At 50.7% G+C, this 23,907-nt stretch overlaps 1 protein-coding gene across 1 annotated transcript; it reads left to right on the forward strand.

Moving 5' to 3' along the window:
* The first annotated feature begins 10,451 nt into the window (after positions 1–10,451).
* KLHDC7A (kelch domain containing 7A) lies at positions 10,452–14,477 on the forward strand. The gene has a single exon (XM_020782117.3). It carries the CDS (start codon positions 10,750–10,752, stop codon positions 13,384–13,386), a length of 2,637 nt encoding a protein of 878 aa, XP_020637776.3. The 5' UTR covers positions 10,452–10,749; the 3' UTR covers positions 13,387–14,477.
* The last annotated feature ends 9,430 nt before the right edge of the window (positions 14,478–23,907 follow it).

The following is a 23,907-nucleotide window of genomic DNA, read 5'->3' on the forward strand; positions in this document are numbered from 1 at the left end:
AACCCATTGATCATGAGTTCATCTGTTTTAGGCCTATGCTCACAGTTCTTCCAGCCAAGCAGTACGTGCTGGTGCTGGACTTTGGAACTTACCGCCACTGGATTTGTTGCAGTCTACTAGTCCACCTCTGAAAAGCTGCAGAGGAGTTTAGGTGAGGCCTTCTTCTAAAGTCCAACTCCAGATATTCTTAGGTTTGTGTTTTGACACTGCTGATCTCATGTGTCCATAAATCATGGGTTATTTTTTTTTCTGGCACATTTTTTCCAATGCACAGATTTATTTGCACATTTTGTCTAAATTATATCAGTTCCCCATCGACGAAAGCATTTTTGTATGCAATTCCCCCTTTCCAAATGCGAGCGCTTAAGCTGCTAATCTTTTTCAATGTACACATTATTTTGTGTCTGCTTTCTCTGAAACGTCCCCCAAAGACTCTCAAACACGTGGTTACCTTGAGCTCACAGCATGTCACACCCGGTGCAAAAACGCTATTTTCTCCTGCTGGAATCAATGAGGTAAAAAGACTATTTTTTACCCCTATGTGGACATTTCATTTCAGCTGAACCTTTTATAGATTGAAAAATGTCATGAATGTTTGCCAGGATGGGATTAAAACACAAGAGCACAGACAAGGCCGTTTCCCTGTCCTCACCCAACCGCCCACGTCAACCGTACGATGGCACCCAGCCTTCCACAAAAGACGGGTTTCTGGTTGGCTTGATTGAACGCTCACCCACTGAAGTCCACAGCAAAATAATAACAATAGTAATAATAATAGATTTTTTTTTAAAAAAAGCTTGGCTTTTGCTTTTGGTTTATTGCAAAGATGGGGTCTTTTGGCAAAGGCACCAGGAGGAAGCCAAGAAGGGAATGGCGAAAGGAGTCGGGGGTGGGGGAAGGAGGGAGAAGTTGGTAGACGGCAAGGGGCCAAAGGCGCTAAAATAACACAGCAGACAAAATATGTCTGAGTGTGGAAGTTTATGTGGATGAAGACAGACGGACGGACGGACGGACGGATGGATGGATGGATGGATGGACAGATATATGGACAGAAGTCACACTTCTCCCCTTTTTCTGGACTATGGAGGTTCTTTCTTTCTTGCCTCACCTGTTTCCAACCCTCCCTTGACCCTTTCTCAAGACCGGGCTCTGCTTCTTTCTCTCTCTTGACCCCCAGAAGTTATTTGCAGATCCAGGCCAAAAAAGGGACAGAGAGAGAGAGAGAGAGAGATGGAGCCATGGCCTTTTCTTCTATTTGAAGGTCACCTCTGCTCAAAGCGGACATTCAAAGTCCATGTCTCTGGGGGGCCAAACCCAGAGTCACGATGGGCCCTCTGTGGCTCTCCTCTAATGGGCCAGGGAGAGCAGAGCAGAGCCCGATCTTTTAAGAAGCCCATTCTGTCCCCCTTTTTCTCTCGCGCTCACCTTGCTCTCCTCTTTTCTGGACTGATCCTCCGAGGGGGGTCTCTCTCATCATCTGAACGTGATTAAACCCCCATTATGCCTGCTCGCTCAGAAAATGGAGATTTACAGACTCCCAAACCTCCATTTAAATGCAAATGTGGCAGTTTTAGCCTGGAACCGTGGAAATGAGGAGCATTATGGCTGCAGCGTCACCCGGAGGCCAAGAGAGTTTTATCTTCCCCAACCAAGTTACGGAGCCACCCATGACAGAAATCTCCTAATGGTGCAGCTGATCAGCCTGGAATGCTCCTCTCTCTTTTCTCTCTAGAGAGAGGTGAGTGTTCTTTAACTGAAAGGAAAAGGAGGGGGAACCGGGGGGGGGGATTCAATATATGAAGCTGTCAGCCACTGGAAGTCTCGAGATGCTAGCGGATTCTGTTTGGTCCTCCAAACAAGGGAATAGACATAATTTGCACTTCCCAGACTTGTCTGTGAATGAGAACACAGGAGTCTTCTAGGCTGTTGGTTTCCTGCAGGTGGCTTGTGTCATTTCTGGCTTAAAACATGCAGGCGAAAAGATGGTTATTAGAGAACATGGTTGGAAATAGACACCATGCATGAGGGTGACCTGAGCCACCGGGGAGCGATAAGAAGACGGATGGATTTGGGTACCCAATCTCCTCTTGTTCTTCCTGATTTTTCAGTCCGTAACTCTCTTCCCATCTTGAATCCTGGTTAGTTGTTATTTCTGCTTATGGGGTCAGCCACATCTGAGGGCTACTCCATGGCGTATACCAGTGCATCCTCTGCATCAAGCCAGCTTCACAGGTTTCTGTCACCAAGTTTAGGGTTCTTTCCTCCTACACTATCCCTGAATGGGTTTTCCTGATTCCATAAGGATCAGTCCTCGAGTTTTACCTAACTACTAATCTACTATGTGAACAGATCCTTCTCCATACCAGCCCCACATCTTTGTGTGCAGGTTAGATGGTCATGTCTTCCTAAATTTTGTCCCTTTTGGCTTCAGGAAGTCTCTCGCCTAGAGAATTCTTCCCTAGTGGGTTTATCTTCCATCACATAATCTGAAGTTACAGCATCCATGTTAGCAGTGCGGCTTGTTTTTTAGGGGTCTGAGTCTGGAAAGGACCCTCTGAATCATTGAGTCTGGCCCCTGTCAAGGAGTCGCAGTGGGGAATTCGAACTCCCAACCTCTGGCTCAGCAGCCGGAGACCAAAACCACTGAAAGAAGGAGGGACAAGCCGTGGGCCACGAACCAGGGAGCTGGTTGCCCCTCGCCTCTCTTTCTCGCATCTTTTCCCGCTTCTGCCAGGCAGTTTCAAAGGCCATCAATTAAAACACGCCTGCCCTGCTCCAGGTTTGAAGCCCTGGGACTGAATAATGCAGAAGACCGGGGGGGGGGGGACGCGGGGGGGGGTGAGGTGAGCTTCAGGGACGCTGGCGATTGTTTTATTATTGATAGGGGGTGACAGGTTCTTTGCTGACAATCTGCCTAAGCGAGATGATTAGCTGGTGAAAAATTAATCACTGCTCTTTGGAGAAAGAAGGAGGAGATGAAACATACACGTCCCCTTCCCCCCCCGGCACGTGCCCATCCATGTGGGGTGGGGGGCAACCCACCTCCGCACACACCCCAGGAGTGGCAGGCTCCCCGCTCTCCTCCTTTCAAGGGATTTTTGTGGGAGTTGCAGTGCGGCGCCGAGGAGACAATTAAATCCAATTAGGATCAGAGAGGTGCCCCAATGCCATCACGTTTCTACAGGCAGGCGGATGGAGGAAAAAAAAGGGGAGGTCAGGCAGGCACAGATCCGAAGGGAAAGCCTGGCCTCTCACCTCGCGTATAGATCTTCTGTAGGTTTAGATTTTGCTCAGTAGAGCACAGGTGGGCCGCCTCCTTCCTGGCGTAGCTTCAGAGCAACTCTGGAAGAAGTCGAGGAGAGGAAGAAAGGGGGGGGGGGGAGAGTTTGATGGACTCATTGAAAAGGTTGGGGATTCAATGTCCCTAGAATCAGAGAGACCCTGAATGTTGATCCTGTCAGGTCCTGATGCTAAAGAGGCAGTTTGAGCATCACCGAGGGAATTCCAAGTCCCGTGAGTCACAAGGAGGCAAATACTTGTGAGCAGGACTTCAAGGGGAGACCAGAAGGCACGGCTGAGTGACAGGTCAGGAGTCGGACCAAGAAGTGTAGAATAAGGAATGGAGGAAGAGGAGGGGGACCTGGGCCACAGGGACAGAGACCTGATGTTGCCGTAATATAGAAAGGAAAGAGAGTCGGGTTTTCCATGCTGCAGCCGGTGTCGCCTATCAGATCTGATCGTAAGCCACAGGCCACGGCATATCACGGGCCTCATCTTGGCAGATTCCGGATGCCTTCGCATCTCACATGTCAGATCTACCAAGCCACCGTTGTTCCTCTAGAAGCTCCTAGAAAGCCCAGCCAGAAGAAGATGAAGGCAGGCGCCCTCCTCTCTTCTCTGCCCCAGCTGTCGGGTGGTTCAGAGGTATCCTGCGCTTGAACCTGGAGGGTTCAACCATGTCAACAAGAAACAAGAACAAAATCCAGACAAAAAAAACTCCTTCTGGGTGACCTCCAAAGGCATCCTGGGTCAGTTGAATTCTCAGGACCCCCATCTCTCCCCGTTCTCAGAGTAGAGATGTCACCCTCCACGCGTGCTGGTCTCCTTTCCGTCTCAACTGAGCCCAAAAGCTTTTCATGGGCCAAGAAGGGTGGACCAGCCTGTGCCAACCACCCAGTCTGGAACTCAACTGTCCTGCATTCAGAAGCCAGTGGGTGGAATTTGACATTTCAGAAAATACCCGGTGTCTCCGGTGGGTGAAACTAATTCTCCAGAGGACGGCAGAGCCAGTTGGCCGGATCCCACCAGCCCCTCTATTCAAATGTCATGCCTCGATGCATTTCAGGACACCGCTAATTGGCCAGGGCTGGCTGGGAAGCTCAGGCCTTTCGCCTCCCTGCAGCAAATAATCTCTGGAGTGTTTTCTTGCGGCCTTTATTCGGATGCTTATTTTTAAAGGAATCAACATGCAGACCTGTCTTGGAAGAATCTTATTCTTGGGAAACAATGAATTATGCATTAAACTTTTTAGTGGCCTCATGAACCTACTGTGCCGCTTGCTACTCTTCATAATTACATGAAGGAGGCAAGGTGGGGGAAAAAGCAGCTGGCAAGCAAGCGCGTCCCTGGGCGTTTGTGGAAATGCAAGCGGATGTTCATCGTCTTCTGCAGAAGCACTTCATTCGGTAACAGAGTTTGTCTCTGCAGGAAAGAACCAGGGAAGCTCTCTGTAGGTTGGGTGGCTTTATAAGCGGCTATTCAAGAAAGCCACGAAGGAGGTGTTCACTTATTTTAGAAGACACGTTTCAGGACCTTGGACAGCTCCTTCAGAAGCTCAGGCTGAACCCTGGGAAGAATTCACAGTCCTGAAAAACGGAGGTCACTGGGCTTCTCTGAGACTGGCCGGGAGGCAGGTGGGTTGGGTGGGTGAGCAAGTGAGGAACAGAGACAGAGGGAGACACTGGACCTCAAGGCAGGCCTTGCTAATCCCCCAAAGCTCAGCTGGAGCTCCCCTGATTATCCAGGAGATCCACTGGTCAACCAAGACAGAGTCCATCCAAGGTCATTGAGTGGATTCAGGCAGGCCCTGATGGGACTCAAAAGAGAACAGGCTACTTGCAGGTTGATAGGGATCACACCACGGAGGTGCAGGTCCCAGGCAGCAGGTCAGAAGGAACTAGGACGGGGCTTCCCAACATTGGGTGCCCAGGTGTTCATCGGGGAAGAGATCCCATCGTCTGTGACCATTGCCCATGTTTGCTGGGGATAATGGGTGTGACAGGCCAACATCCAGGGGAAAAAAAAGAGACAGAGTTGGGGAAGAATGAAACAGGTGATTAATTGAGATGAGAAACATCCACTCATTTATGCTAAGGGGCAGAGACAAAAACAGGACCCATCTCTTCAATTCTCGTGCTGCTGAGCTCTCTCCTGGAGCTTCCATAGACAAAACCATTTCCCATCCTAGCTGAGGTCCTTGGGACGCCTCTGGCTCTTTTGTCCACTGCCTGTGCTTCTCTTGGGTCCTCGGTTTCCTTGGCCTTCTCAAGGTCATTGGAGGAGTTGAGGTCCAAAATGGTCTCCCCCGCTCTCTCTTCCGAGATCTGGCAGCGTCTTCTCCCTGTTACTTTCCTGAATTATGAGCTGGCTGTGAGCCAAGTAATAGAGCGCTTATTTATGTCTTCCTTCCACGCACCTTACCTGGAGAGGAAAAGAGGGTCAGGCGGTTGAAAGGCAAAGAAATATGGGATGTTGGTGGCCATTCACAAGGTTGTAAGAGAGCTCTTTGCCTCCCCCACCCAAACCCGCCTGCCCTGACGGTTGTCGGCTTGATAAAGGGGGTTCATCTCTCGGGGGAATTGCTGAGCGTCCCTCAAAAGAGCGATGATCCGCCTCTGGAGGAGACCAGGAGGTGAAAGACAAGATCGTTCTTCAGTTTTAGCACCACGTCTTCAAGGCCATCTAGAGATCGCAGGTTTCTGGGGCATTCAAGGAAGTATTGAAGAAAAGGAGAGTGTCTACTGAGCCTCCCTTGTTGCAGCACCAAAATGAGAAAGCCAATCTTCAGGTTTTTAGATGGAAATGGGAGGAGGGGACACACACACACACACACACACACACACACACACACACACACACACACACACACCACACACACACACACACACACACACACACACACACACACACACACACACACACAGAGAGAGAGAGAGAGAGAGAGAGAGAGAGAGAGAGAGAAGTTACGCCCAGGGTTGGTTTCTCCTTGTCTGGCATATCTTTTTGGAGATGCTCGTAAACTCCTTGTGGCGGAAAACGGCCTCTTTGCGTCTGTGTGCTTAATGTTGCCGTGGAAAGCACGATGTACATTAATGAACGAATATTAATCATTGGGCAAGACTTTTTGTCCTACGGAGGCATTTTATCAGCTCCAGGTTCAGCAGAGGAGAAGGGAGGTGGCATGGCCGAAGGTCAAAGGCCAGCGCATGGGAGGCTGTGCCCTTTCTGTTTGGGCAAGCCTTCCCACTGTAAAATGGTAGAATTTTAGAGCCAGAAGGGAGACCTGGAGGTCATCTATTCCAACCCCTTGTGGATGCAGGAACTCCACAGCTAAAGCAGGCCTGGTAGGCGGCCTTCAAGTTTAGAAAACATAATTAGAATCTCCTTTTCCTCTTGTCTAAATCCATCTGTTTACATCCTGCTCCCTGGGCCAATGAAACCAGGCTTCCATGTGGCAGCCTTTCAGATCTGTGAGGATGATGATCACTCCATCCTTTACAGTCCTCTCTCTTGCAGGCATAGTGCCTGTTCCTTTAAGGAGCGTGTCTCTCTGTGGGCCATCGCGAAGCGAATCCAGCCGCACCTTCAGGAGTTGTCCCAATTTAAAGAGCTACATGAAAAGATGGAACCTGCATTGCCAGCAAAGAGCCCGGCTCTCACCGCGCAGGGCTCCGAATCTAAATTGCTGATGGCGGCGTCTTAAGCCTGCTGAGTCGAATTCTTCCCTTTCTTTCTGTACATTTTGGGGGAGATCAGGGGGTGGTCGAAACAAACAGCCACTCTGCCAACAAACCTAAAACAGCCGTGTCTGCAGCTCTCATCAAAGGCATGTTGTGTTTTTCTCGCTATTTTTTCTTCTTCTTCTTTTCCCCCTGACTTCTGAACAACAGATCTCTCTCCTCCTAGTGCTCAGGCAGCGAAAGGACATTAAAAAGTAATCGTTTTTTAAAAAATGAATATATTGCTGACATATTTTGTGGCATGGGGATTTGGGGGCAGAGTGAGCAAGCGAGAGACATTGAAGGCATTTTGTAGCTCGGGGGGGGGGAGCCCAAAAGTTTTACAGGCACAAGAGCTAGCTGGGCTTTCCTTGCTCTCCCGGAGAAGCAGGGGTTTAGAAGGTGGAGAAGGGAACACAATGAGGAAGAGTTCAGCCGGAGCCACATAAAGAGGTAACATGCAGGGTGAAAAACGTTGGGTTCAGCTAAAAGATTCCTCCTGCCTTGCCATCTTTAGGGGTGCAAGATGTCGGAGAGGCAGAAATCCTTGGAATGAAAACCCCGACCAGTCCCAAGGGGTCTCCCACCCTAAGAGGAACCCGGCTCTGATCCTCTAGACGTGCTCTGAGGCTCCTTTTGAGTCACTTTCCAAGCCAAGCAGAGCCCAACATGGAATCGGCAGGAATTTGACTCCTTTTAAAAATGCTTCCTCTCTGGTCGCAGTCCAAACTTCCACGCTGGTGTCTTTTACCGCCTGGTCTGCATTTTGCCTCAGCCACCCTTTTTCTGCCACATGGATGCAAGAGTCCTTCTTTCTGTTTGAGCAACATTGGCACACAGGATGGTGGGAGCACAAATGTGTGTGACATGACGATGCCAATCACATCTATAACAACGGTGATCATTTGTATGTAACCTTTGCCTCATAGGGTTACCGTCCTCACACACACACACACACACACACACACACACGCACGCATGCACACACACACACCATCTTCAAAAGCCACCACTCTTGGGGAGAAGGAAAGGCCAACTTTAATATTGCATTTCCCTGTCACTAGCATTCCAGCTTCAGAATAATTAAATAAACCAAAAGAAGAGCAGAAGACACCTTATTTCTTTGTTTAATGTATGGCTATCCCACCTTTCTCATCAAGGGAAGCCATGGGGCTACAATATTAAACACATGCACACACATACATACAAAATGTAATACAAAATTTGAGTGACTCCAGTTGGTTTTTTCAGTTAATCTGCTAAAGGCTTTGCTTGCTTGATCTCTCAACTTAAGCGAGCCCAAATTTCTTTTCACGTTTACCCTCCCTACAACCCTGCAGAGCAGGCCTGGGCTTGGAAAGCAGCCCTTCAGAGCACCTCCTGGCTACAACTGTGTGAGGGTTCAAGATGGGTGAGTGCGTTGGTTTCTGCTGGCGCCAATGCCCAGCCCATGACAGTTTTGGCAAACTTTCCTTCCCCCCCCCTTCAGAACTTTTCTCCAACTCCTGCCTCAAAAGGTCGATCGATTTGACCTTAACGGGCACGCTTCATGCAGGGGTCTCCCACAGGCCCATGCTCGGCAGATACAGTTTTATGCGCAGCCCGCCCTCTGCCTTAGCCGGGCAGGATTAAAACGGACATGTACTCCCTCGGGGGCTGTGCAAGCCGGATCCTTTGAGAGGGAACGCACATATTTACTTGCGCTTTATCAGAACCTGTTTTTCTAGCTACCGTGGCAAGTGTAAGATTACAGTAAACAGCTCTTTCTCACCCCCCACCCCCACCCCCAAAATATATACCATGGGGATCAGAGAGAGTTTGCTTCCAGGCAGAGAAAGAGAGAGAGAGAGAGAAATCCTTGCTCGTTCGGTTCTTGTGCAGGAGAAGAAATTTACAAATATTGACGTTATTGATCGGAAGCATCGCCCGCTCCTCCAGGCGAGAGAGTTTATGTGGACCCAGATGAGATGATGGGCTCATTCATCCAGAATTATTTGAACTAACTCAGCACTATGAAAAGTAGTTGAGGGGTAGACCCCCCCCTCCTTTGGCAGTACAGCAGGAACTTGTGAGTTACTTTTAAGGTCCTAGTCATCTTTGCTGACGGGTGCCTCTGCTCTCTCTGGCTTCTGAAGGGGGGGGGCAAGAGGACACTCCATCACTAACATCCAAGAAAGATTCCTCTGCCCGGGTCGGCGGGGGGCACTCATTTCTCCTTGCCTCAGGCTGCAGAATCCTTCGGGTCAGCCTTACCGACCAAGTTCTGTCCATTTGATGAGATTCTTTCTTGCTTCCAGACCAAGAATCATAGGTTTAAAAGGCAGAAAGTAAAACAGCCTCCCTTTAGCGCACTGCGGGCCGCTCTGACACATGCACACAGGCGCACACTGGAGAATTTCCATGCAGGCCAGCAGGTGTGACTTTTATTATGCCAGCAACCGCCTCCGTTTGTGCCTACCCACCACCCTCCTCTTTGCCCGAAAAATCAGCACACGCAAGCCCAGATTCCCATTCTCTGGCCTTCTAAGGTTGGAGATCCTTCCCAAATGCCTGCCGGGGAGATGAAGCCACCTCAGAACTATCAATGAGGAGCTAATTACATTTCAAGCCCCTTCTCTCCCCTTGGAAGGCGGCTTTTCCCAGCATGCGCCGGGCAACCTCCGCGTTCTGTTCTGCTTTTAAATTTCACTCCTGTCTTTGGCTTGTTTGTCTCGCCTCGTCGGGGAGGTTTGCCTTGGCCCATCACTTCCCCTGTATTTATTTGTATAGATGGAGATGCTAATGTATTTTGTTAAACTGCATTTTAATTTGTATCAAATTTGCATAGGGACTCCTGAGAACAAACGAAGGAAGGAAGGAAGGAGGAGGCTCCCTTTCTGTCGATTTGCTACTGTTTTTCAGCACCGTCTGAAACTACTTCTGAAAGAGAACCTTTTTCTCCCTGTTGACATCGGTAACCAATAATTTGTAAAATTGGTAACCAAACTGAGTTTTCTGCTGCTTTTTTCCTCCTCCTTCCTGGTCGTCTTTCCTTTTGTGCTAGGACTTTGGGGCTGCAAGACCAAAAGCCAGAGGCTGTTTCATTTCTGATACTCGCAAGCTTTTCTTTTCTTTGGCAAATTCAAAGTGTGGCTAAAAGCAGTAGTGGAAATTAGACTTATTTCTGAGTAAATGTGCCACAGGCAGCCCCAGTGAGGGGAGGGCTCAAAAAGGGACTCAGGAAGGACAGGTGGAAAGAGAAATCCATCCAGGTGGGAAAGGACTGGTAACAGCTTTAAAGAAATCTGTTTCCAAACACAGGTGAGCATTTTGTAGTTCTGCTTCCTTGTCGCCTCTCAAAGCCTCTCTTGTTTATCAAAGCTTAACAAAATAATCACACTCACTCACACACACACACTCACACACACACACACACACACACACACACACACACACACACACACAAAATTCCTGTTTTAAAATGCTGTGTCGCCTTCTTGGCTGCTTCGTTTTGCTTCCCCTCACCTGCACCCAGTCCAGCCCACCTTGTTCAAATATGCAAACCCGGACGGTAAGCGGACACCTGGCGAGCCACGATACTAGCTGGGAGCAGACGCCGTTCTCTCTTACCTGCGGACAGGTAAAAGTCACCTTCCAGAGACAACCAGAGGGGAGGAGGGGCAGGCCTTACCCGCCGAGACCCGGCCAGCCTCCAACCCTTGGCAATTATTAATCTCACATTTTTCACATTCCGGAGCGCCACCGTCTAAGAATGATCCCCGGTGCGGAGGGAAACGGAGACCAGCTGTCCGAAATGCAGCTGGCCGGGCGGTGGGCTCTTTCGGCCGCAGCTCTGCTCTTGCTGACTCTGGCGTATCGCTACTACAAGTCTCGGGGGTCCCCTGACAGGCCCCAGGAAGGGGCCCGTGGAGCAGCCAAGGCCACCCAGGGCAGGGAGCCTTCACCGCTTCCAGTTTGCAACCCAGCGGAGAGAGAGGACACGCCGCAGGGACTGAGGCACAGGGGTGTCAGAAGGACAGGGAGCGAGGCAAATGGCCGCACAGGTAAGCGGTCCATGGAGCCAGGTGGGCTGGCCGCCAGAGGCACGTTTGGGCTCAAAGGTGCACCGGCCGGCCGAGAGGCAGAGGAGGAAGAACAGACGAGGGAGGAGGAGGAGGGTCATCTGGGCCCTGGATCACAGGCAGACAGACAACGGTTGGCACCACAGGCGGTTGAGAACCAGGAAGCAAGAACGCCGTGGGCTCTCCTTGGCGGTGCCAGAGTCACGGATGGCATGGCTGGAATGACATCGGAAAGCAGGTGGACATTTCGGGGTCTCTGCAGCCAAGCAGGTGAAGGCGGCACTTCTGTCAGAGACCGCAAGGGGCCGGGGCCGGGCGCTGGCTCTGGGGAAGCCGGACTTTGCCTCCCTCTCGGGGACTGCCAGCAGGCGGGCAGAGGTCCTCAGCGGACAAGTGGGGGGGATGAATCCGCCTTGAGCAACAGCTGGAGGCCCTCCTTGCGGAGAGGAGAGGGACACCCGGACCAGGCAGAAGAGACCCAGCTGCAGAGGGAGAGGGACCAGCCCTTCCCGGCCACGGCTGGTCTGGGCTTGGCCATGAGCCCGTCTTGCCGGGGGTCCTCGGCAGCCTACACGTTCTCTGCTGTGGCTGAAACACGGGTGCAAGAGAGCCTCCCTCAAGCAGCAAAGTCAAAAGAGAGAAACAGCGGCCAAGCAGAGCCGCCGCGGGGCGACCCAAGAGGCTGCGCCGACGACCACTGTGTTCAACCCATGTCCCAATCCGTCACAAAGGAGAAGTCCTCCTACACCTGCCTGGACACTCCACAGTCCTATGACATACCCAGCACGGAGACCCCCTGTGAGCCTGAGATGCAGTTACAGTGGGATGTGGCCGACACCGTCTCGGAAAACGGAGAGGGCGGAGTAACGGCTGAGAAGGCCGCTCCGACGTCTCCCGGGGCTTCTGAGAAGGAGACAAAATCGATGCAGCCCGAAGGCCAGAAAGGGGCAGCGGCTGAAGGGAACCCTACCCAGAAGCCTCCAGGGCCCAGATATGGTATCAGCCGGAAAGAGAGTTTCCACAAGATCATAGAAAACCCAGAGCTTCAAGTCCCGATGGAAGGATTCGGTTCTCCGGTGCCAGAATCCTCGGAACGGGACAGCCCTCCTCTTGTCCCCCTCTGCTCCGGCTCCATTTCTTCTCTCTCGGGATCCATGAAGAGCATCCCAAGTGACACGAGCGAGGAACCCACCGTGGAGCTGGTGGCGGGTGCCAAATTCCTCCGCTTCCCCCTGTGCTCAGAGACCTCCGCTGACGTCGTCCATCTGGATCTGGGGAACTGCTACGAGGTCTTGCGCATGGCCAAGCAGCAGAAGCTGGAAGCCCTCCGAGAGGCGGCCTACAAGGTCATGAGCGACAATTACCTCCAAGTGCTCAGGACCAATGCGATCTATGGCCGCCTCAATGCCATGGAGAGGGACCTGATCCTGCGAAAGAGGATGCAGGGGAGGAAGTTCCTGGCGGTGGCTGACGTCAGCTCCCAGGAGCACGGCGGCCACGCCAGCAGGCTCTGCTACTATGATGACCGGAAGGATACGTGGCGCCCGTTGACTCACCTACCGATGGAGGCCGTCTCCAAGGGTTGCGCCGTCTGTAGCATGTTCAACTATCTTTTTGTGGCGGCTGGCTGCGAAGGGCGAGGGAGGCTCCAAAGACCCTCCAGCCGAGTCCTCTGCTACAACCCTTTGACCCATATCTGGAGGGAGATCTGCCCGTTGAACCAAGCGAGGCCCCACTGCAAGCTGGTTGCCTTGGACGGTTGCCTCTACGCCATCGGGGGAGAATGTCTCTCCACCGTTGAACGCTACGACCCCCGGACGGACCGCTGGAGCTTCACCGCCCCTCTGCCCAACGACACCTTCGCCGTGGCCCACACGGCGGCCGCCTGCGATGGGGAGATCTACGTCACGGGGGGCACTCTGCGCTACATGCTCTTGAGGTATGTCCCCCGGCTGGACGCCTGGAAGGTCAGCCTTACCGGGGGCAGCAAGGACAGGACCACTGAGATGGTGGCCGCCGGGGGGTTCCTCTACCGCTTTGACCTCAACCGGAGCAGGGGCATCAGCGTCTACCGCTGCAGTGCCAAGGCCAAACTCTGGTACGAATGCGCCACCCACCCCGTGCCCTTCCCGGCTTGCTTCCAGTGCACTGTTGTGGAAAACCTGGTCTACTGCGTCGGCCGGCAGTTCCATCTCCGCTTCCTTACCGACCACATCTCGCCACGCTTTGGGACCAAGGAAATACAGCTTTTCCCTTCCCCGAGAGGAACACTTTTCCCCATGACGCTCATGCTGCCAGAGAGGGATGTGGCACAGACGAGGGTCTGAAAACTCTCAGAGAGGCCAACCCTGGTTGATGTCGTCAATACCAGTCTCGTCCCGTTTGTCCGTTTTCAGGCATCTCTCAAGGGAGACGAGACTCAAGGAGGGTTGGCCGTACGGATCCTTAAATCCTCATAAGTCTGCATAGAAGTGAAGCACGGCCTTGGGGGGGGGGTCTTTGGACAGTCACCGATTCAAGGCCTCGTTAGTACCAATTTAGGTCAATGTCACACAACCCAACGGGCACATGTCTGCCGTGCATGGCCGTTGCTTGCAAGACAGCAGAGGGTCGGCCGAGAACGGATTCATTCTTCCTTGCAGAATCTGTCTTTTGATCAGGGCTCTTGCACCAGAATGCAATGATTGGCTCTCAGCTAGCATGGACTCACTGAATCCGTGTCGGTAAGGTAAGGGTTGGTGCCCCATTCAAGAACTGGAAGAGCCATAAGATCTGGGCCTCGACAGGCTGCAAGACAGAAGCGGAAATGGGACCTGGAGTCTGTGTGGATCAAACCAAATGTTATTCAGGACAGTTTCCTGCTTCCCTAGTGGCCAACCTGGCTTTTCTGTAAGTAGACCATGAAGACAGGGTCTTTTCATCTCTGTTATGCAAGCTGGTACGTGGAGATAAACTGAACATGGCGGCTCCATAGATATAGCATAAGCCTTGACTGATTCAGTTCTATGAGTTCATTTCATTTCTCATCAAAGTCAACAAAGGTCCTTGTAGCAGTGAGTTCCACAGTCCAACTTCTTGCTATTGTTTACTTGCTTGTTTTTATATATAGTATAGTATTTTCTTTCTGACTGTCATGGACAGAGCTTGGAACGGTTAGCTAACACCGAACTGGATCCTTGAGTGTTTGATAATATTCCGTTGCTGCAGTTTCCTCACGTTCCCTGATATCACCCGAATTCAGCCAACAGCAAGGGGAGGCGGGGAACATTTTAAATGATAGAAAGCAGCCTTTTAATGCCTAAACCAAATGAAATGGGTCGTCTTCTTTCAGAGTGTGAATATGCAAATGAAATAAACAACAACGAGCGGGCCTTTAAAAACCTCCGCCACACGCTTTAATCGCCTCTCAATTATTATTTTTTTACCGCATACTCGTGCATCCCCTTGGTTCTTCCGTTACTGTAAGTGACTGAAATTGGATAATTAAGATACAGAACATGCCATCATCATTAATGTGTTTTACATCCAAGAGCCTCGGGGTGCATTTTCATCAGCCTCCTACCCTTTGAGTCACCCAGACTGCCAGTTCCAAAGGTTGGGTCCGTCTGAAGGCCCAGAAGGGTCCATCTAGGTTTTCTGCTTTTAAATCGGAGGCGGCTGCCATCCCAGCCCATCCTAGATCAGTACCAAAGCTGGATATAAAACCAGGAGCTTGATGGTCATTTTAGAAGTGGCCGTTCCCACAACCCAGCAGAAAGAGTGCCAGCGTGCAGGCACCGGGAGCAGCGGGGTCTTTTGTAAAGCCAATGGCTCTTGATGTTCCACGCAAGATGAAACCACATTTCCTCACTTTGCAGGGATAATATGCAAATATTTGATTTTCCCGAGGTGTTCTGTTTCCCTCCCAGCGATTATGAAACCTGGCTTGAGGGGCAGGGTGGATTGGGGCCACAGTCACCTTCTAGTCAGAAAGCCGGAGACTTCAACCCTGTGGGCCCTGATTCACTCTTAATTCAGTCTGAGGTGTGTTCACTGCCTTTTTTAGGTGCAATCCAGTCCAAGTGTGGGAAACCATCCGATCCCCCACACATTACAACCCTCATCGTTCCTACCCAGCATGAACGGGGGATGATGGATGCAGAGTCCACCACATCTGGATTTTGTGGAACCATTTTCAATACAGGAGCTGCGGCTCAGATCCCATCGTCTTGCTGACATTTTTTTGCATGCTGTTCCTCCCAGCCGTTGAAAGAAGTGAACAGAATCCTGACAGCTCAATCCTATTGAGTATGCGTGTGTGTTTTTATACACACACACACACATACACGCAAACACATAACACCCTACTCAAACAAGCTTAAACAAGAATAAATAGTGAAATAACACAAAGCGTGCCACCGAGCTAAGTGAGCGGCTCCCATTAAAATGTCAAGCCAATTACGGCAGGAATACCACGACGGGGCTGTCGCGACCAGCCAAACGCGGCATATTTAGGGGCCGATTTCCACTTCAATAACACCGATCTTAGTCTCGTTCCCAGGCAATCTGTCTGTCAAAGAGGCTGCTGCTTCGTGGTGGGGAAGACGGGCCCAAGGCAGACTCGGATCCCTCCCGAGCCCAGGCCATGCAATTCTTGCAGAGGACTACATCTCCCATTGTTCTCTGTCTGGGGACGATGGACACTGTGATCTCAAAAGGTATCATCCCTTAATTCTGGAACGCGGCCCCCTTTTGCTCCCTTCCCACCTTCCCTGTTTGGTCTGCTGTCCTTCATCAAGATCTGGTCAGGTCTTTGGTGGGACGCGTGGAGTGCTTGATTTGTGTACAGAACTCTGATTTTCCCAAGAGGGACCAGCTCAAGAGGCTCGTGGATCCTGCGACACCTCCTCCCCTCTTGGGACAAAGGCCTCCATAGCTCAGCTGAGAACACAGAGAAGGTCCTCTCTTTTTTTCCTCCTGATCCCCTCCAGCAGACTCCCTGTTGTCATCAAATCAAAGTGGGTAACTTTTACTGGATGTTAGGGTGCAGACCAGTTGGTAGGCAGGACAAGGTGTATTGTTGTTCTTTAGTCGTTAAGTTGTGTCCGACTCTTCGTGACTCCATGGACCAGAGCACGCCAGGCCCTCCTGTCTTCCACTGCCTCCCGGAGTTGGGTCAAAAATCATGTTGGTCGCTTCGATGACCCTGTCCAACCATCTCGTCCTCTGTCGTCCCCTTCTCCTCTTGCCTTCGCACTTTCCCAACATCAGGGTCTTTTCCAGGGAGTTTTCTCTCCTCATGAGATGGCCAAAATATTGGAGCCTCAGCTTCAGGATCTGTCCTTCCAGTGAGCACTCAGGGTTGATTTCCTTTAGAATGGATAGGTTTGTTCTCCTTGCAGTCCAGGGGACCCTCAAGAGCCTCTTCCAGCACCACAATTCAAAAACATCAAACAAGGTGTATACCTTAATTTTTTTAAAAAAGATTGTTTTTTAAATACTGAATAGGCAGCTCCATTTTTGAATATCACTACTGCCAGCAACAAACTAGTATAAAGGAGTAATCACCTAGTAGTAATGAAGTAGTAACCTTTTAGTAACATGGTAGTAGCCTTTTAGTAAGAAAATAATATTGGATGTAGAGCCTGGAATCTGAGGCCTGATTCTTCCCTGCCAGTGCATACAATCCAATAATCCCAGCACCTCTGTGTGTGCTTCCTGGGTTCTGCAGGCAAGCCGATCGTTTTCGTCGCCACCCGTGCTCACTGCTCACCTCCCGCCACCTCCCAGCGACCACCCCGGTGCTGTGGCATCGGCTGGCATAAATATCACCTCCCGAGACCAGAGCATCTTCGAACACGGAGAAAAATACTCCGGGAATGTCAGCCGGCACCTTGCGAGCGCGGTGAGGTCAACCTTAATGAATAGATGCTATCAGAGAAGCTGGCACGCCGCCAGGCAAACATAATTAGCCTGATTTGCCGAAGGCGAGCCTTGGCAAGCTGCGGAAAGGGGTCTGTGGGAGAAGAGGGGCCGAGTTGTAGGAGAAGGGTGGGGTGGGGGAAAACAAACGTGCCCCCCACCACCACCATGTATCTGGAACAGGCAGGACCGTTTGGAAACCGTCCAAGGCAGAGCAAGCCGCACGGCGAATGACTATTTAATTAAAATGTGCCCAATGCTAGGACAGAAAAACGAGTTGGCGCAGCTGTAAAACATGCCCGCGATCCGGGGCAAAGCTTCCCTTTTTTAATGCGCTGGCTTTTGGCCGACCGGCTCTCCAGAGTCGCCTGCGCTGCTTGATTCACTGGCTACCATTAAGGAACGAGAGACGGCGCTTTATTACACCTTTCCTTTCCCACCCCAAGGGTTAAAGCAATACCGTACGTTAAGGCCCGCCAGCGTCAGAAATACAGCCGGGCTCCGTGGTTTAGAAGGCACTTCAGCCTGGCCCTCTGCATGTTCTTTGGGTGGGGGAAATTTTTATCCGGTGCTGGCTGCCCTTCTCCCCCTCTTCTATATTTTCCCACCTGATCCAGGTAAGGGAGGTCATTTGTGATACCCAGCAAGGTCAAAAAGGAGCAAATAGCTTGGGGATATTGGGGGGGGGGGTTCAAAAGCAATTGGGAGAGGACAGTCCTGGACCCTGATCACAAGCCGCCCCCGCCCCCCATGAACAGAAAGGTGTGGGTTTTATTCAGGGAAAGGGTGAAACACGAATCATGTTAGACCCCCCAAAAAATCTTTTCCCCTCTCTGTCCTCTTTTTCCCCTGGAAGGGAACATTGTTTAGAAAATTATCTGGGCCTAAGCCGCTAATTCACCATTGAAGCAGGCTTTAGTTGAGTCTTGGGGGGGGGTGTTATTTCTTTCTTATTGACGCAATTTTATTTGGATTTTGTCAGCTAGGTTCCAAATGTTTTTAATCGTAATTGGTTTTTTATCTGCCTTTTATTGTTGGTTGCCTTAAGCATCTCTCTCCTTTTTCCCCCTCTCCCTTTTTTTTTTCTTTTTTTATACCAGAAAGGCGGGATATAAATTCAGTAAATAAATAAAGAATACGATCTCATAAAACTCATTAAGAGTCAGCCCCGCTGCTGAACAAGGCAGGCGAAGGGTTTCACCCGTCTCGTGCGCGTGGCCTTGTGTGGCTTATTGATGAATTTTATCTGTTTTATCTAACCTGCTGTAATAATGGAACGCAAGCAGACTTTCTTAACATACTGAGACATTGCACATCCTCACAGTATCTGTAAACTGCAAAGCTGGTATCCTAGGGAGGGAACCCATTGAATCATTTGCTGAATTGTAAGTCAGTACTTCTATAAGCCCTATGGCTTCAATGGGTCTACTGTCATTGAGGCTAGCAAGAAGAGTTTGGTTGTAGGCTGTCAAGTTGTCTCTTATGGTGACCTCCAGAAAGTTCTGTTCTCAATAACCCTGCTGAGACCTTTCAAGCTCCAAGTTGTGGTTTCTTTGACAGAATCAGTCCTTCTCATGACTGGCCTTCCACTTTTCCTGCTGCTTTCAAGTTCTCCCAGCATTATTGTCTTTTTTTCCAAGGAGTCTTGTCTACTCATGATATGCCCAGAAGGATATTGGCCCTTATTTATCATTATGATCATTAAGGGCAGTAACTACCAAATTTCTGTGTGACACATAGACATAAAATGCCCATTATGACAATATGTCATGCATCTTCTAATTAATGGAACACCTAAAACTTAAGTAGGTTGTAAAAAGTGCTGGTCTCGAAGACCTGAAACTGGAGCGTTTGTGTTGAAGGGGAGAAAACGGGTAAGATTTTTTTTTCTTGCAATGAAGAGAATACTGCATTTTAAGTTAGTTAATTAAATTTCTATATGGTGGTGTGGAGCAGGCAGCGCTCACGGGCTCAGAACCATGGAAATCTGAGTTAGCAAGGACAACGAAGTTTCCTGCCCTAATGCCTCAAAGGATCCTGCTGCCAGGTTATATCGAGGAAGAGTCAAACATGAGAAGCTGAACTCTGTCATTGTTCCAAAAACGTGATTCGAGCCGACCTGACTGACAGATCGACCTCACATGCAAATGAAGCCACTGTTTACCTCCTGGCAACCAATCACAAAAAGAGGCAAGTTAAGTCACAAACTACAGGAGATGTGAAAAGCTCCTGCCATGGCAATCAGCACTTAAGGAATGCTCTTTTCCAATCATGGGCAACCAGTAGAGATTATTTTTGACCTTCTCTTTGCCAGTTGGGGGATTCTGGGAATTACAGTGGGGGAAAAAAACCTTCTCTGAGCCCCGCCTGATATCCGCAAGTGAAATGCCAGCTGCCTCGCATGCCAAAGCCATGTTTATGTTTTTACACAGAGGGGTGCGTCATGCCCCCTTTCAGCAGCTTTTTATACAGCCCTCCCCCATCTCCATCCATGTTTTCATACACACACACACATAGACACACACACAGACACACACACACAGCCAAGGCTGGGAGGAGAGGAGAGGGGAATGGAATTCAGCCAGACGCTTTTGTGACAATGAGAAAGATGACAAGATTATTCAACTAAGCAGCCAAGAGAAGATTGAACTGTAAAAATCTGTTCGCTTCTGCTGAGATGGCAAATCCCGGCGTTGTCTTGGGAGAGATTTCTGAGGGTTTCTGGACCGGGGGGGGGCGGAGGAGACGGCTCTGGAAGGAGCGGACTTATGCCTTCCACCTAGGCCTTGCTTAGAAACCAGTGTTTCAGAAGCAAGATTTCGGGAAGACCTTTGTGATTCGGTGAACAAAGCCAGGACGTCTCTCCTGAAGACCAATGACGGACGGAGCAAACGAGAGAAGCTCTTGCTGTGATAAGGAGAGGCGAGGAGCACTTAAGGAATCCCCTTTCCTGGTTGCAGGCTGCCGGCCAACGTGTACTCTGGCTGAGAGAGGGGTGTCAGCTGCCCACTCCCGAGGCGGAGGGTCTGGAGGGAGGGTCACTCCTTCGGCCACCAGGTGTGGGGGTGGGGCAGGCGACCCCCCTGACGGGCCACCCTTCTCCCTCAGCTGACCGGAGGAGTTGGGATCGAGGGTCCAGATATCAAGGGCTCAGAGGAGGACCCGACAGAGCCCTAGCCGGCCCTTCTCGGCCTCTTGCTCGGGAGAAATGGTCCGTTTCACCTGCCGCGAGCAGCCAGAGTTAAACTGGAAACCTGCCGTGGAAGAATTAGAGTCACCACCTCGGGGAACGCCGGGGTTGTTATTTTCCATTACAAGCTCGTTAGCTGCCTTGCCAAAAGGGGATGGCTTCCAGGAATGGCCTCTGGGCAGCCATTTACCTGAGCAAGAAGCATTGCGCCAGGCTCGCCTTGCCTTACGGATGATTACCGATGATGGCCGGATTGCCACTGCCGCGCGACTCACACCCACGCCCCCCTCTCCCCGGTCTGCTGTTGCCAGCCCCACCACTTCCCTGTTTTGGTTCTGAAAACCAACCTGGAAAGAGAGGCAGAGCTGGTGAGGCTTTATGAGGCATCCTTGAAAAACAGAAATCAAGGTTCCAGTCCTCATTAAAGAAAAAACCACAAACACTTGTCTTTCTTCAGGTACCATCTGGCTTGGAGGGGTTTATATCCTTTTTTGAGGGGACAGAAGGGGGTGGGTGGGAAAGGAGACTTCATTCCTCTTTTGCAGAGGGAGGGGCACTTAAGAAACGTGACCACCCGGTGATCTTGTTAGTCTCTGTCTTGCAGTGGGAGGGGGGAGAGTAGGGACCAAGGGCTTCTGTTAGACGGCTCTGCCACCTCCATGCCTTGCCCTGGGAAGGCGGCGTTACGGGTGGGAGGAATCATTCCCCATTGCTTTTCGAAGCCCACAGAAATCTTTGATGCCCAGGCTGGAGAGCATCGTTTGCCTTTCCGCCTGGCCAGGCTCCATTTGAAACGATACGTTGGCAGCCGGGGACACCCGAAGGTACCTAGGAAAAAACCCCGATGGCGGACCTAGCCTCACTCATTCTCCAGGGGTCTGGCCACTTTCTCCAAGAGTTGGCCTGCCCCTTGCATTTCAACTGCTTCTCAAGTTTGCTGTTCGTTTGCTGAGCTGAGCCCATCTCTCGGCTGGTCTCCTGCCAGGCCGGCCGTTCGTCCCCTCTCGCCACTGATGGAGAGGTTCATTAAAAGCCTTCTAAAAATAATCACACTTTCCTCTCTCTCTCTCTCTCTCTCTCTGAGTCTTTTCTTTTCTTCTTCCCCCGGGCCTGGGCCCAAGGAGACGAAAAGAGAAAGATGCCTCTCTGTGTTTCCTCTGTGCAATCCTTCGCCCAGTCTCGGGGTCTCGATATCTGCTGGGATCATCAAAAACACAACTGTCTTTCCCTCCCGCTTTCCCGCCGGAGAAGGCAAGACGAGTCGTCCTCCTCAGCCGCATTCAAGAGATCTGGTTCTCCCCCAAATGAGGTCCCCCCTCGGGCCAGGAGGAGCAGGGAACCAGACATCTTCACAAATGCAATTAAAGATTGGCTCCTTGTCAGCTGGTTGCAATGACTGGTTCATTCTGCTTCTCATTGCCAACCCATCCCCTCCAGGATGCTGATGAATTAATATCTGGCCTAATCCTGAGTCATCAGTAGGTTCTACAACCCTGTTCCCACTGTGGGCCATTTTAATGGTCTGCAAGCCGACGGGGGCCGTCCGTGGAGAGCATTCCCCCACGGAAGGCCTGGCCTGATGGAGACAAATAGCGCTATGCCACAGAACTGAGGGTGTCGGCGCATATCCTGGCTTAGTCACCAGGCACCGGTTGGTGGCAGCCTTCTCTTATCTCAGCATTTCCTTCGTATTCTTTTTCCAGGTTTTTACCCACCCTGTTTCCCCTCGGCAAGCAATTTTAAAGTTTTTCATGCCGGTTTGATTTATGGAAGGCCAGCTGCACACCGCGATCCCCCATGAACGGAGCAATTAGCAAAGGCAGTTGTTTCCAGTTAACAGCCATAGCCGTCGCGAGCAGGAGATGGGGCCCGTCGATACCCCGCATCCATCATGTCCGGAACCAAGGGGGAAGAGATTGGGGGGGAACGTGAATCCATCATGGGATGGGCTAGTGGGAAGCCAGGGAGTAGGCACAGATTTTTCTGGCTTTCGGGGTTTCCGCTGAGCAGAAGAGGTTCGCACCTGTACCCCCGAATCCGCCAGCTGGTGCCACCTCATCAAAGGCATCCACTCTGTGTGTGTGTTGCAATCATTCTAGAAATCAACCACAGTAAACAGAATGAGGCTGTAGTTTGGGGAAGTGGGATACAGTAATTAGCCTTCAGCTTCCTGATGCCAGAATCCAGGTTTATCAGCTCCTGGAACGTATGGAAATGCCGGAGGCGCCTCTGACAAGGGACCAAGACGAGATAATGTCTTTCCGTTTCCGATTCCTGGAAAGATTTGTCGCAGCCTTCATGTGGTTCATTGGCTGCCTCGCTTTATGGAAACTTCCCAGGTCAGGTCACCCTCAAATAAGATTGAGGAATCTATAAACCTTCAGACATTTTCCCATTGTTATCAGAGTTTGGGCAGTTACATTTTAAAAGGAACTTGTTGTATTCCTCACTTCTGGGCAGTCAGGTTGCAGTTCCAGTCATCCATTTTTACTCGTGTAAGGAATTCATCCGGTTGAAAAAATGATGAAATAATGGACATACTCCCTAGTTCCCCCTGGTGGCTAATTCCGATAATGCAAAGGAGGAAATAGCTGTAAAAAAACGTAAAAGAACAAAACCAAAGAACAATTCCTTTACTGCTTAATAGTGATAAGGGAATGGTAAAAAAAAAAAAAACCTTGAAAAGCATCCTGTCAAAATGTCTATATAATTCCCTTGAAATGAGCTTTAAAGGGAACTTTTGAAAGTAATTAGGTGTTGCTTGATATACCTAAGAAATAAATTTGTAATGAGTAGTTACGCAGCTCATTACCCAACAAATAAGTAGCTACAGAGGTAACTGTAACTTGTAACTACACCTTTCTGAGCTCTGATGATTGTAAGGGTAGCTTACACCGCTTTATCGGAAAAGAGTATAAGAAGGGTAAGGAACCAAAAGCTTTTCCTGGGCTCCCCTCTTCACTGACTCGTCTCCCACCTTTGGGTAGAGGTTTCTTCCTCCATTATGATCTTTAAGCTAAACTATACGGGTATTTTTCTTCCCTCCCATTCACCTCTCCGCCTGTCCACCAAAGAATGCCACAAAATCCTTCGGACACAAGGTGGATCCTCTCCCTTACGACCCCTGCTGAACTTCTCCTGGCGAGGAGGCCCAGACGGAAGGGGAGACATCCACTCAGCCATGGAGGGAAGCCTACGTTCCACCACACCATCCCTTCCTGCCTTACGACATCATCCTCCCTCCTCATTTTCCATCACCCATCACCTGCCGAAATGGGTAAGGTGGCACGCATCAGGTTTCTTTCTAGCTCCTTTCCGCTCATGTCAGCGAGCCCCGCTTAACGAGGCAAAAATGGCGGGTGGCTTCTGCTTTGATGACAAGCCTATTCTTCCAACCCGATGTGGAAGTCTCTTGACAAAGATGTGTCCCCCCACACACACACACACACAACTCAAGGAGCTTGTTTTCTAATCAAATGAGACAGGTAACCAAGCAGGAGGGGAGAAAAGGGCCCCCAGGAAACGGCGCAAGGTCACGCGTTGTAGCGACAGTAAAGGGAGAGATCGGTGTCTTTGACGGGGTGCCGAGGGACCGCCTTCCTCGGCTGCCTGAGCACCGGCCCAGAGGTGCCAGCTGTGTGTCACCCCTGAGTAGGGAAGACATTGAAAGGCCATGCCAGGGTGGGGGGGGTGGCGGCTGCGGTGGCCTCCATGCACTCATCCTTGTCTGTCGCGGATGGTGTTCAAAGAAAACAGA

Source organism: Pogona vitticeps, chromosome 7 (assembly GCF_051106095.1).
Source record: "Pogona vitticeps strain Pit_001003342236 chromosome 7, PviZW2.1, whole genome shotgun sequence".
In the NCBI taxonomy this organism is placed as follows: Eukaryota; Metazoa; Chordata; class Lepidosauria; order Squamata; family Agamidae; genus Pogona; species Pogona vitticeps.